General features: G+C 39.1%; 1 protein-coding gene across 3 annotated transcripts in view; it reads right to left on the bottom strand.

Moving 5' to 3' along the window:
- Nucleotides 1-655: 655 nt before the first annotated feature.
- Nucleotides 656-15,795, bottom strand: part of LOC121885419 (WD repeat-containing protein 7) — a 111,300-nt gene continuing 96,160 nt past the window's right edge. For all 3 annotated transcript variants that reach the window (XM_042394851.1, XM_042394853.1, XM_042394852.1), the window contains exons 29-30: nt 6,934-7,038; nt 656-4,423 (exon numbers count right to left, since the gene is read on the bottom strand). In XM_042394851.1, the coding sequence (XP_042250785.1) occupies nt 4,220-4,423; nt 6,934-7,038 (309 nt within the window). In that variant the 3' untranslated portion in view covers nt 656-4,219. The remainder of the gene's footprint in view (nt 4,424-6,933; nt 7,039-15,795) is intronic.

The raw sequence follows: 15,795 nt of genomic DNA, 5'->3' as shown, positions 1-15,795 counted from the left end.
AAAATCCACATTTTAAAACTCCAGGTCATATTTGCGCTTTGCCATCTTGCCTCCGAACATCAACACAAACTTAAAGTGAGGGTCAATCAAATGATGGTTACCATGGCTGAAGTGCGAGACTGCTGCATGTCTCTGACGCATGCCTGTCAAAATATTTTTTTTTTTCAAAATAAAAAACAATTCCAACATCTGATGCACATTAAATATAATTTATTTTTGACCGGCTGTCCCACCAGTTGAGAATCACTGAGTTAGTCTATGCTGACCTAATGAGTCATGTAATTTCCTGCACACCCTACCTGCTAAACCCTTCTCTTTCCAGTTGTTGGGGACATGCATGTTGTTTCTTTCTGCCAATCCCAATGCCAGTTCATACAATTATTTTGGAGTAAGACACAGTTATCTGTAGACTAGCTGGTGAACATAGTGGAGCATTTAGCAGCTAAAGAGCGAGATATTTCCCTCAGGAGAGCAAAAACAGAGCTAAAAGAGAGTAAATATTGGACTTACATTCACCAGATGGACAGAAACACGACTCCAAATGAATAATAATGTTGCTCCATTTCAAAACCTTCATCAGGGAAGTATATACAGATACAGAGGTTAAGTTTTAAGGGAAGAATATGGAGGAAAAAAAGAGGCATCATTGTCTCATTTTAATTTTTATTGGACACAAAGTTAACAACAACACATTTCAACACAACACATGTTTATATGATGAACAGTAGATTCAACCTGTTACATCATGGGAAGCTCATATACATGCTCTACATCTCACACACACAAACACACACACACACACACACACTCTTAAATATTGGGAGTTTACTGTACTTATAAACAATAAATACACATTAAAATGAAAACAAAATTAATAAACAATTACATTTAGTGTGAAATTCATAATTTATCGGCAGATTTATCTTTACACTAAATATGAAGCTGCTGAGTCATGTGTCAGAGATGAATGTGTGGTGTTGAAAACTGTAAGCAGACACTTTCCTGTTTTAAAACACAGAATCAGCTGGTCATCGCCCATCAGACATGTTGAAAACTGAGGTAAATCCTTTGTTTTACACAGTCTGAGAGATGGAGTGAAGCTGCTTCAAGTGTTCACAAGAAACCAAGGAAGAAAAGAGGAGGAAGACGGAGAGAGGGAAAATGGGAGAAGAAAGCGCCCTAAAAATTCTCATGTAATTATTTCTTTAATCAAATCACAGGACTGAGTCAATCTGCTGTAAAGATCCATTTATGACTATCAAATGTTCCAACCCTGTAGTTTTTGGAGACGCATACTTACATTTCATCTTATTTTTCCCTGTTGTTGCGTTTGAAGAAAAACCAGAAGGTTCTTTTGAGACATTTCGGTTCACTACCTTCACCAAAGATCCTCTTTTTTTTCTGGGTGGATGACCTGATCTTCCTCACTTGTTACTTACTCTTCAGCTCTTCCTCTCTGCCTTCTTCATTTTTCTCACCTTTCCTCCCCCGAGAGGCTGCCAAAAACATACTTTCTCAAACTGTTAAGAGTGGTGGAGAAAACGAAAGATTAAGATCTCAAAGCTGTCTGGACTTGCTGGACTTGACATGTGAGTGAGTGTGTGTGTGTGTTTTCAAATCCGGTCTGACGAGCTGCTGGATATTTTTTTTTGAATAGAGGAAGAACTTGTGAAAAGCTTTGACACGCTCGGGTTTACAGGTGTGTAACGGTGTTAGAAGCTTTCTGACAGCACTAATGAAACTGACAGGAGGAAGGAGAAGAGGGTGGGGAAGGAAGAGTGGAAAAGATAGAAGCAAAGCAAGTGATGTGTCCTTAAAACAAAATTCTTCAAAAATACATCAGCCGCCTCTAAGAGTCACATAAATTAAAGTAAAAACATCTAAACTAACAGTCTGATTCTGACAGAAACTGTCATTCAATAAACTAATATCTCTCTATACATTTACGTATATATTTCTCTCTCTGCATAAAACTTTGAGCACTGAAACAGTGACACCATTCTGAGGCAAAAAAGGTCCTGGCCAACAGTTACGGTGATAATGTGCAAAAGTGTGTCATCTGTAAAGAGTCATGCTGGAAAACTTCCAAGCCAGATTTAAAATTATGTAGTGTGTGTGCTCTGTTGCACCTGTAACCACAGCTAACACTGATGTCACAGTGTACTGACACATCCTGGAGTACACTTCTACTTCGCTGCAGCAAAGTGAGAAGTTGAAGGATTAAAACTTTTAGCTTCTGTTAAGTTGCTCTTTAAACAGGTAATTATGAGGAATGTTTGTAACATTTAAGAGGACAGATGCAGTTTTCTTTTATACTTTATACTTTTATACTTTTATACTGTAAATGTGTCCTAGTAATTACCTCTGTTTCCCTCAATAAAAGGACTCAAGTTCTCTATCTAACACCTTAAGATGCAAATGTTATATTGTGATGTTTTTAATTTTTATCCTGTTTTTCCATTTCTTCTGGTATTTCAACTGGTATCTTAATTCTGGCATTTTAATTTCTCCAACTGGCTGAGGGTAAAAAAAACGACTCGAACGTCAAAAAAAAAAATCAAGATTTAAATGTACTAAAAGATTCACTGATCTGAAGAACTAGTCAGTGCCAGGCAGACAGTCACGTTAGCCACAATAAATACACCAAACAGGACAGACACTCACTGTACAAGATAAACACCAGACTACATTACACAGCAGCTCTGATGATATATATATATACTGTATATGTACACATTTTTTATCTGCCCTCCTGAACATCAGATGGCAGGGAGCAGGGTGAATGCAAGAAGAAAGCTGCAAGAAGAAGAGGAATCTTAACATCGATCAATTAAATATGAAGCGTCATCATCTGCAAAGAAACACACAGTCCCTCAAAAAAAGAGACTTGAGGGCTTATATGAGGCAAAAAAGAAGCAGCCACTGTTTTTTGTCAAACATCTGAACCTCCAGGAGAGTTTTTACATCCTGAAATGACTGTAACTCCAGAGAAACTAGTACTCCTTACATTGCATCAAACCCCACAACCTTTCAGTGCTGCTGTTACACCCTTAAAATGTAACTGGTATAATGATCTGCCTTATTTTTTTTACTTAGGTGATTTTTCTTATATCTGCAGTGAGTAGTGCTGCACCTCAAGCATCTAAAGTTTACTGTGATCGTGCTTTTAGGACGAGCAGTATGAAGTGAGAATGTGTGTTTACCAGCAAAAATACACTTGGGTGTAAACACATACACACACACACACACACACACACACACACACACACACACACACATTTCTGCATGAAGCTCAGAAAGGATGGAAAAGCTTCCAAGGTGCCAGAAGAGTAAAAGCAAACACTGAAGTATTCACACGGGCAAACACACACGTACATGCAGTTTGAAATGTGAAAAGTGTGTACTTGTCTTACAGAGGTCAGAGCTTCATTCTCAATAGTCTACTTGAAATGATTTATTCCAGCAATGAAAAAAAAAAATCATGTTTAGTGGAGAGTTTTCAAAAGAATGTCGATTCATTTTTGAGTCACTGTATTGAATCCATGTTCTAATCAGTGTTTTGCAAAATAAATCAACAAATATCTGCAAACATGTAGTAATAAGATTTAGCACGACTACCTGAAATAAACTAAAAGCTAGGCGGGAGGCCAAATGGTTGCAAGTAAAAAGATGACTTAAAATAAAGGTGGGACCTAAAATGGTTGCAGCAAGATGGCGACCAAGGGGATCTATGACATCCAGCAGAAACAGCTAATAAATAGGAATGACAAGAAGGTGTAAACAACTAAAAATACATCAACGCAAATCATACTGTAAACAAGCCTTCTATCAGAGCCTTTAAATATCTTACAGTGAGTTTCCTCACAGCAATCACTGTAGGAGATAAAACAAAAAACAATCACCTCTAATATATCGATATACCCGGACCTGATCTGGGTTTTTACTTTTCTTGCCAAACTGCAGTTAGATCATTTCAAATATTCAGGTGAAATGTGTTTTTTAAGACCAACCTTTAAATGAATCCCAGTGAACACCCAAACCTTTACAATCAGCTTCACTCATTTTTTAACTCTTTTTTAAAAAAATTGAAACTAAAGTGACCATTTGGTGAATTAATTCTGCAGCTTTTCAGTCTCAGGCTCAAGAGCAAAAACCCCAAGAACAGGACAAGGTCTGTCAGATACTAGAACAGGAGCTCAGCTGGAGATACAGATCTGGATTAGACCATGAAGCGGTGTTCCTTGCCATCATGGGCCATCAGAATGACATTGCGGTTGGAGGTCCAGATGAGGCGGGCAAGCTTCAGGTGATTTTGGGAGCCTGGAGACGCCGGCTGCACCGGAGGAACCTGGTAGGTCTTAATGCAGCGGAGCTGAGGGGCCGAGTTCAACATCCCAATGCTGCCCAGCAGACTGGTGTTCATCTGAGGAGGGCAAACAACACTTCAATACACTGTCCTTCAATCAATCAATACTTCCTCTGTCCATCAACAGTTATTGGAAAACTTCCAACTTACAAAAAGCAGCAAATTATCACACTGGACAAACTGGAACCAGCATATATTTAATATTTTACATATAAATGGGTTTTTAAAAAATGATCAAAATTGATAGTGCTAACATTGAGCAGAAGCTAAAGATTTCATTGTGTAGAAAACTGATGAAGCATTCAGCGGTTTAAATCAGTCCACTTTCAGATTTTGGATCAGTTTGGGATAAATTCAGTAATTATGGCGGCATCACTGAGGACATAATTAAAAGAACATTTTGAGATGGAGAAAAAAACCTCCCACTATGCAACTCTAATATGGTTTGAACTTCAGTGTGTTCATTGGACCTATTGCTCACTGTAAGACGCTAAGTAATGACCAATTTATACTTTCAGCAAAGTGTCCACAAGGGTCTGTATGAAGTAGATTTTGTCATCTGCCAAAGCACACATTTGATGTAGTATAAACAGAACCGTGTGTGCTGGCCTGTTGTCAGCATCAATGTCCATTTTGGAGTTACATTATATGTTTACTAACAACTAATGTCCACATGGCACAGCAAGAAGGCTCTGGGTTTGAACCCACTGGCCGGCTGAGGCCTTTCTGTGAAGGAGTTTGCATGTCCTCTGGGTGCTCCGGCTTCCCCACACACACCAAAACCATGCAGGTTAGGTTAACTGGTGACTCTAAATTGCCCGCAGGTGTGAATGTGAGTCTGAATGGTTGTCACTGTTCTCACTGTGACTGACTGGTGACCAGTCCAGGGTGTACCCTGCCACTCGCCCAGTGCAAAATGTTATTGGCTCCAGCCCCCCCACAACACTCCAAGAGGATAAACATTATAGCTAATGGATAGATGGATGGAATGGATAATTTCCACATAAAAACTAGTTTGAACTTATAAAGAGCTGGTGAAACTGGCTCCAGGAACTTAAGAAAATTGGTAATAATTTCATATTGATCCACTTGTATTGTCATCTACCTTTATGTTAATTTCACATAAAACAGATAAACCTATCAGACAAATCAGAGCTGAAACTTTCGAGCATTTTAACCTGCTTTATCTTCCCTACTCTGATGGTACTTACAATTGATTCTATACAAATCGTACTATTGAACATTTAGACCCTTAACACCAGTTCTTGTGAGTAGGGGAGCTGCTGAATCCTCTGAGGAAACATTGAGTTTAACCCGTGAGGCTTCTGTCGCTGCGTCCTGCCAAGAAGCGAAGCCTGAAACTAGACACAGCTAGAGTGTGTGTGTGTGTTTGTAGGAAAAACACAGCGAGGAGAAACTCTATCGTTTCCTGAGACAACACTGCCCCTCCCTCTCTCTCTCTCTCTCTCTCTCACACACACACACACACACACACACACACACACACACACACACACACACACACACACACACACACACACACACACCGACAGAGCGTCTGCCAGCTCATTACCACAGCAGCCGTCTTGCCGGCGTGCTAGCAGCGGTTTATGCTTACAGTAATGCCATTAGTGTGTGTGCGCGTGTGTGTGTCTACAGACAGTCGTGTCAGAGGTTGTAAAGACCTTTCATTCAAAATAACAGTTCTGGGAAGAAGATAAGAAATGTGAGCCTGTCTGTGTGTTTCACATGTGTGTATCATGTATGAGTGTTGTCAGCCACCTGACTTTGTATTATTTATTATTGCTTTTGTGCATTTTAACTTTTTTGTTAATAAATAAGAATGAAATTAAATAAATTATAAAACATCCAAAATATGTAAGAAATAAAATATATGAAAAATAAACAAAGTGAATAAAGATATAGGCAAATATTGCTCAGCTTGTCAATACATAGTTTAAGTCATTGATTTGTACTTTATAGCAGTTACATGGAATCTTCATTTCAAGAAGTCCATGAATGAACTTCAAAATCTTTTTAAGGTCCCTACATTTTCTCTACAAGACTACAGTTTTTTCCAGAATTATTAAAAATATACTCAGTAGTTGGTGATTAAAGGATTAATTTGTCTGATGATTCTTCTGGACACAAATCAAAGTCAAACCAAGTGTCAGAAATATAAATGGACATAGAAATGTCTAGTGTACCTGTGGGTGTGTGTGCACTATGCACCCACTAATTGATTGAATATACTTAACAAAAGTTACTGATACAAAATTAACATGGTAGCTACCTGATCCAAAATGCTACAGACGTTACTGTGAAAAAACAAACAATGACTCCATGAAATAAAATGAAACACCCAAATTCAACTGTGTTTACTACAACAGAAAGATATCACCTGTGATAGTTGAATTTAAAACTTTCTAAGGTCTACAAATGTAATCTTTTGAGACTTTCAGACCTCTGAAGAAGCGTGAGAGTGTGAGACAGATGTAGTGAGTATGCATCTGCATTTGTGTGTGTGTGTGTGTGTGTGTGTGTGTGAATGAGTGTGTGTCATTTACCTGCCAGAAGGAGATGTGGCTGTCAGCGTTGGAGTATGTTGCTAGGTAACGGCCATCAGGTGCAAACGACACAGCTGTGATTGGGCCCTTATGACCGTGGATGTTCTACAGAGAGAGACAGAGGACCATTAAAAACATTGACGCAGACTCATTAAAACAAATCAACATTTTACTGAAGCTGAGCTCTTCAGCTGAATGAATGACAACTCTTCTACAAACCGTCCCTTCTGGATTTTACATACACAGTTTTCATCAGTGAAGAGTTTTCTTTCACAACACTGTGTTCGCAATAATAAGGAGATTTAGGGTCAAATACAGTGAAAAGAGAAAAATAGAGATAACTGGAAGCTCCCTGCTTACAGAAACTGATGTACATGAACATGTGAATCAACAGAAGATACATAATAATAACAAACAGAAAGAAAACTCTGGACAGTTTTCATTGAAAATACTTTCTACCAAAAAAGGAAATGGAAAGACGCAAATATGGCAACAATTTTAAGTGAATATTATTACCAGTATTGTGAAGATGGTGTTGCTGTGAGTAATAAAGACTTCATGAGGCTAATAGAAATGAATGGAGACAAGAGATCATGAAGATTGAAATGCAAACAACTCATGAATTTCTGAGGTGCATGTTGAAGAAGAGTAGGTGGACACACAGTTCATAGTTCCCCTGTGTGACCCAGGCTTCACAGGTTTATGTCTTTTGTTTCAAAGCCTTAAACGTCTACTGTGATAACCGATGCTGCTGAGGATACTGTGCCTTAACTCCTCCTCCTCCTCACACCTGCATGTCACCTCCAAAAATCACATTGAAGACTTGGCCTCTAGTTTCTCTGTGGAAAACTAGTGGTAATGGCCAATAACAAAGCAGCGGTGGATGTGTTCTCCAATTTGTGCTGGTTCACACTGCTGAGCCGGGTGTGTTGATTCTGATGAAAATTCCCCAAACTCTCCCTGTTATCTGGAGAAACTCTGGAGAAGACGCACAGATACTCTGCTTGATACAAGAGAAACAATAATAATAAATGTGTTGTATAAACTCACTAAATCACTAAATGTGGATGAAATTTTAACTAAATATAAATAAAATCATGAGGTATAAATATAATACTGATGAGAGAAAAATATGGTAGGAAAATATTCAAGTCACTACAAGAATCCAAGTTTGTTAAACTCAGTGTGAAGTGATATTTGAAGTTGCTATGGAGATATTGGAAAATCACAGAAATATTATACAGGACCAGAAATGATGAAGTTAGTCCACTAGTGCTAGAGTTTTTGTTATGTTTCAGTGCTTGCTGATAGATTTTTTGTTTTTTTATGCAGTCCTGCTGGGTAATAGAACTCATGAGATATATTTAGCATACTTAACAATTGCGTAATTAGGCTTATTTAACAGACCTGGATTTGTGTGAATAAGCCATTCAATCAAATGAGATCATAGTGGACATGTTTCATTATTTTAAGAGGATGCAGCGAGTGTTTCTCTGATTTCTTATAGATAAAGTTAATGATGAGGTTTCATGATATTAGTAGTTGAGATGGTTTGTGGAGGGACAACCGTCACAGATCATATCTTTATTTTTAATTAGCTCCACCTTTTCAGTCTCATTACTGTTATTTTTCCACATACCACTGCTGGTCTTTCCACCAGCACAACCCACCACACCACACCACCATGAAACTAGAAGCTCATGACTTTTCCATCATGCACTCAGAGTGTCCTGAACTCTTCCTGCTTTACTCATTAATCTGTACTCAAGTAGATTTCTTCTGACATCCCCTGTTATTGAGATGTGTTTCTGAATGTTATAATATTCCAGGGTTTTCATGTCTTTGGTGTTATTGGTATTGTTGACAGGTACTGTACTGTGCCATAAAAGTGAGTGTGAGTGTGTTGCACTGTATGGCCCAAGAATGTGCCACGATTTCATCAGTTTATGAAGTGTTATTGAGGTTTTACAGAACCTTTTCACATATGAAAAAGTGACTGGAACAAATCACCACTTCACAATGTTAAAGTATGTTATAAAAAGAAAAACAACCAAAAAACCTCAAGCGTATCTCAAGCAACTTGTCACCAGATCATTCCTCATCAGCCGCAGAAGCTAAAATCACAGCAAAACTTGACTTTTCCAAATGATTCCCTCAAGCGCTGGATCCAAACTGCAGCTCCAGGTTCAAACCCACTCTCTTCAATAAATTCCGTGATAAAGACGAAATGAAGAACAAATTTTGGTCCTTGTTGAAATTTCATCGAGGCGTCTCAGAAAAACTTTGCTTTTCTCGTGTGCCGCCCACATTTTTCTTGACAGTAAGTGTTTGCTTTGGATGAGATAATTCCATCAGATGACGAGCGGCTTCTGGTCCAACAGATGCTGCCGTTCGCCTTCAGAACTCAGGGGACAAAATAAAGCGACGCTGCGCCGTGTGTAACACAATAAACTGTCCCACCAGATGCTGGGTGTGTAACGCAATAAACGCCCTCCCAGAATTCTTCACCCCGCCTCTGCCTGCGACTGGGATTACAAACTCTCACCTCCAGATGAGATTAAGACGCGTTGCCTCAGGCGCCCGGACCCTGAAATAATAACCCGTCTGTGGTGATTAAAGAAGAAAAAAAAATAATAACGCAATGAAATGAAAATCTCATCTTTTTAATTCGTTCTCTCCCTCCTTCTTTTTAGGGGAAATCCTATTAGATTCCAGCTGTGTTGGCTGACAGAAAAGCTGAATTAGTGTGATTTCTCTCCAGCTTTCCATCCCGTCTGCCTCTCTCCTTTAAACCCTCTCTCACCTCTTCATGAATCCTTTCATTCCTGCCTTTAACCTTCTTTCCATCCTTCACCTCTTTCTTTTCCATTATTTCCTCTTTGGCGAGATCCCAAATCACATTTCCCATCACTACTATCATTAAAGGTAACGGAGTGGACACAGTCTGTCTGCAAACACTCATCAGCTCAAACCAACGAATGTTTCAGCCTAAACTGCTTTTTCAAAAAAACCTGCATTCATTACATTCACTCATTCATTTGGCAGATGCATTTGTCCAAAGCAACCAATTTGGGGTTTAGTGTCTTGCTCAAAGACACTTCAACATGTGGAGCATGTGACTGACTGACTTGTTCTAACATCTGGGCTACAGCTGTCAGGCTGATCTATGAGTGGCACTTGACACTTCTGATGTGAACTCTCAACTTTTTTCTTCAAGTCAACAACTGGGACTCATATTCAAAATACTTAATAATCCTTTCAAATGCCATAGAACTTGCAGCACTCGCACTTGCACACACGCACGCACGCACGCACGCACGCACGCACACACACACACACACACACACACACACACACACACACACACACACACACACACACACACACACACACACACGTGATGGAAACTATAAATATTAAAGTGGGACACAAAGAACTGTGAGATGGAAAATGATACTTAAGTAAATGGAATAATTTAAAGTAACAAAAACACTTTAAAATAAAATTATTAATTCATAACCCTAAAACAGAATCAGGAAATCAAATTATTTTCAAATTGTAATTAATTTATTTGCCAGTTAAAAGCCAATGTAATTAACTGATTTGGTATAGCTATATTAAATTGATCAATTTATTGATTTGTCTTTTAAAAGTTGCTAAATTCTACTCTGGTGGCTCCATACAAGGCCACTTGATTTGAAATATAAGACCAATTTTGCAGATGTGTGAGAACAGCATGCCATGAGAACATTGTCAGAGCTCTATGATTGAATTACTTCATTGGACTGTTTTGACACAATTTTAGAATATGTGATGAGGTCATTTGAATATTGTAAGACTTTCTGAGGACCTGAAGACAACCAGGTGAAAGAAAAAGACCAAAAAAGGGGAAAAACTGTTTGTTTTAGAGAAAGAAAGCACGAGAGAGAAACAGGATGCAGAGTAGAACTGTTTAATGTGCATCAAATATTGATGCTTTCATATATATTATGATCAGGGTGTGTGTGTGTGTGTGTGTGTGTGTCACGGTGGACTGCCTACAAAATCAATCAGCCTATCAGAGAGCAGTGAAGCACACTGAAACCATTTACAGCACTCTGTACTTCAATACACCTGACGCCTTGGGACAGCGCTGTGTGTGTGTGTGTGTGTGTGTGTGTGCGTGTGCATCTGTATTTCACACAGAGAGCTTGTCACATTTTATTCCCGACCCCCATGACTAAGACTGACAGCTCTTAAACTCCGCCTCCCCTGTGACTGATAACCAATGTTAACTAATAGAAGGTTTTTTTCACAGACAGCTGAGTCATTCACAGTTCATGTATTCATTTATTTTATTTTATTTTAATTTATTTCTGTATCCACCATCAGGGGGAGCTATAATAAAGGCAAATTTAGTTACAAACTCACAAACCATACGTTGCTTATTCAAATACTTTTTTATTGATGTGTTCACTACATTGAGCCTATCCAAGCTTACAAACACACGTGTCTTAAACCACCTGATAAGGCCTTATTCAGCAATGGACTCCTAGTCGCATTGCAGTAGTTAAACCCTTAGTTCCAAGATGAGTCAGGGACTCAGACCCCAGTCCCTGCTTGCAGGTCTAGCTAGCATTTTAGCATGTTGCAGCTCAGTGCTGTGTCAAGATGGATTAGAGTTAGCAAAGTGAAGTTGTTTTAATGAGAGGATGCTAACAATGCTAACATACACGCATAGATAACATTAGTTATACAGCTAACCCAGTTGTTTTTATTTGTTATCTTTCAGTAGGGAATGCTAACAACTGGTTACAGATAGTGCAACAGTTGTATAACCGAGTTGGTTTCAATTGGGAATGCTAACAATGCTAACGAGTGAGTGTAGATAGCGCTACAGTCACAGTTAACTTAGTATGTTGATTTTAATTGTGAACGCTAACGCAACAAAACCCTGTTGAAAGCAACATTGTTGACAATATAGACGAATACAGAAGTTTCTGGATGTGTGTAAGAGGCAGAGTCTGGTGTTGTCACCTGGATGAACACACATATTTTAGATTAAATAAATCAATTACTGTATTAACTATATGTCATTACATCAGTGAATTTTCACATTAAATTTTCCATTGTATATACTGTATATGTATGTCTATGTATGTTTATGAAAATTAAGATGACGATTAGATTATTAGAAAAGTTGTGGAGGGGCACAGAAGTTCATTTTGTGGTCGGTGGCCAATGACCAATCCCCTGCTGGTTATGACCCCATGACATACACTGCTAGAGGGGACATTGTTACCTCCTCAAAAATGTAACTACACACCTGGAGACCGCAAGAACTGTGATTTGTCAGCTTTGGCTGCTTGTGTTTTCTCCAAGTTTAGGTGTAGGTTGTTGATATTATCTTATACGTATATATCAGTTATCTTATACGTACTCTTAGCGACACACATCTAGCAAAGCCATCTACACTGCAAACCTGTACCTAACCCCTTGTGTCACACATGAGTTCAACTGAAGCCTGGACAATAGGTGATTTCAGCTTATGGCGGGCTACACTGGTTGACTTCCTATGGGATGTAGTGAGGGAGGTGCTAACCCTGCTAACCCTGAGGCACAGCTACACCTTCAGTAACACAACGTTTCCTCTGGTTCCAGTAGTTACAGAAAGAAACAGATGCAGAGAGAAAGATCAGTCAGATTGTTTCTTTGTGTTCAATTAGTAGACTCAGAGTCTGTTAAAGAAGCAGAGCAAGCAGCTGGACACACACACACACACACACACACACACACACACACACACACACAGAAATGCAGCTGACAAAGGCCTGTTCACGGAGGCTGATCAAAGCTGTGGCAGATGGTCATGCAGGGACTAGCTAGCTACGGTTGGACACACACACACACACGCACGCACGCACACACACACACAAATGAATTATAAACAGAAACTCTGCGTCTTCCCTCATCTCCGTCTTCCTCTCCTCCTCACACCCTTTCTTCTTACTTACTTCCTGTCCCCTTCCTCCCCTCCTCTACCATCTCCTCTTTGCCTTATTTAACCTGTACTTCCTCTCTAAAGGCCATCTCTCCTTGTCTTCCTCCTCCTCTTTCTTCATCCTGCTCTCCTTCTCTCTAATAAACTGAAACAAATCAAATCATTTAAGTTGCATTTTCTCTTTCAAACTGCTTAGAGTCAAGACCGTGTTTCGCTATTTAAATATAAAATATAAAATCACAAAAGGATCATCCGGATTTCATGTTGCATTTTGTCCAGAAGTTTCTGAAGTGATGTGACAAGTTGTTATGGATGTGTTAAAACTTTATTTCCATGATGAAAACTGGTCTTTTTCAGCTGTCATGAATATAAACAGCTTCCACAAGAACCTGGCTTTTGTTAAGAGACATGGCGTACAATATGATGAGCTAGTGCATAAACATGGGCCTAATCTTCATAAAAATTCTCAGCACAAGGGTTTATCCATATAACACAAACTGTAAGGTGTCACTTACCCACATGACATTTGTAAGTCGTGATGTTTTCCTAAACTGCAGTAAAAGTCTGTCACTCGCAGCTTTATGTCTTATCGCCTCTGTCTGTTTCTGTTTTTAAGAGCACTTTAGGACACAGATTTAGGATTGTTATTGTAGTCCCTAACTGATGCTGACTTGAGTGACATCACTTGAGGCCATCAGATTTCACGCAGCTTCCTCTGGAGCCATAACAGACTTTATACTACTTTTTTTCACATATGCAGTAGTACTCCCCAACATCTGGAAACAGACTTTGATGTGTAAAATTGGTGAAGTTAAACATCAACAGCTCCTTGTGGTATTTAAAACTGATCTGCTGACAAAAAAAGGTGTAGACAAATGCTCATATCTTTAACGTAGACCTTTATGGATCAAGGAGTTTCCAGCCCCTAATGTTGTTGATAAAAGCTACAAGTAGATGCTTCACTGTAAAAACTGTCTGATAACTAGACTGTAATGTTGCCTGATTGTTGATTGAGATAAGCAGAATGGGTGAGTTGACATTTATGAAAAAAAATTTGTGGCAGCCAAAACCTCAGCAAAAGTTCCAATAAATAACAGAATCAATACAAAGGATCATAATGAATAAAACCTAAAAGATCCAAAAGACTCAACCCTATTAATGAAGCTGAAACAATTCAAACACTTCCAGCACACACATACACACATGCACACAACATTCCTGCAAAACCATTATCTATTAAATGTTAATCACTGCAAATAACACACAAAGGAAAAGTCTCCTGTCATTACACTGTGCACACAAATATAAACACCTACACACACACACAATCAAACTAGATGTTGGGTGAACAGGGGCCAGTGCTGTTATCAGATATAAATGACCCCCTCCACCAGACTAGACTGCTCAGGTTACTGCAAATCAATACACAGCAAATTACCAACGCACACACTCACACAGAAATACACACAAACATAAACAAACATAAAGGCCAGCAGCACAATCAAACACATCCACCACACAATCACACGTACTGTATGATCAAATATAAATGCGTACAAAGACAAAGCTGTGATTAAGAGAGTCATTGCTTCATTATTAATCAATTACTGAGGCAACAAAACTCCTCGCCTCTCCTTTCTCCTCGTTTACTCCCCTCTTTCCAACTCTCCCCTTGTTTCCTCACATCTCTTCCTTTCTCTTAGAAGGTAATCACTCCTTTTCATGGACGGATAGAAGGATTTAAGGATACAGTAGGAGAGGAGGAAATGAACAGATTAAAGGAAAGGTAGAAAAATGATGAAGGCTAAAGGCCATTACACAGCAGGGACGTGACAAATAAACAGCACAAACACCTGAAATGCTCTAGTTAGCATCAAAACTATTCATATCGGCAGCAATATGAATTTGCAACAGAATTTGAGACAGCTCGTTCTGCTGTCAGTCAGCCTGGTGGAGACAGTTTGTCCAGCCACTGTCCTCTCAGCTCTCCAGGATCTGCTGCTGACAGACAGCTGCTTCTGTGGACAGAGACACTGAACGCAGGTCGGAGTTGATGCGGACTGAACGGATATAACACTCTCCTCTTCGTTTGTGGAGTGAAGAGGAGGAGGACAAGATGATGATGATGATGATGATCTCCAACCTGTGTTCAGCATCTCTGTCCACAGAAGCAGCCGCCGGACAAACTGCCTTCACCAGGCTGACTGACGGCAGAAACTTACTGAACCAAAATAGTTTAGTTTAGTCGACTCCAGAGGAAGGAATCCACAGTGTTTGTATTTATAAATACATGATGATGCATATGATGATATATGAAACATGAATCAATATATTGATTCATTGGCTTTATTTCCCAGCCCACCATACAGGGATTAAAGCAAGGAAAGATTTGTGAGCCTGAAAAGTTATCCAGGAGGAAATGTGCATAAAGTATTGAATTAAACATTATATGAATTTAAAACTGCTCTATGCCTGAAATCAGGCCTGATACCTGAGAACTTTAAGTCCTGCACCATAGCGAACGAGACTACGTGTCTGTCTGCAGTGAAACAAGCGAGCTCACAGACAGACTGGGAGCCTTGATCAATCACTGCAGATAGGATAAATCATTTCAAAACACATACAGCAGGATATTTGCGTATCATGTCAACACCCCACATGGACTTTCATGACAAACAGCTGTCTGTGCAGATTACACTTCATGAGCGGTTGATGCCTTTATTTGCTGTGTGAAAGCTCTGAAAAATCAACCTCATTCTGAAAAAAAATTATGTCGTTTTTTCATCATGTAATGCTCATGGTCAGTGTGAAAGTACTCATGACAAGAACAACAAAATATATTGATGTGTGAATTAATTGCACTAAAAAAAAAACACCCCCAG

Source organism: Thunnus maccoyii, chromosome 19 (genome assembly GCF_910596095.1).
Source record: "Thunnus maccoyii chromosome 19, fThuMac1.1, whole genome shotgun sequence".
Taxonomy (NCBI): domain Eukaryota; kingdom Metazoa; phylum Chordata; class Actinopteri; order Scombriformes; family Scombridae; genus Thunnus; species Thunnus maccoyii.
This window is presented reverse-complemented; position numbering and strand designations above follow the sequence as displayed.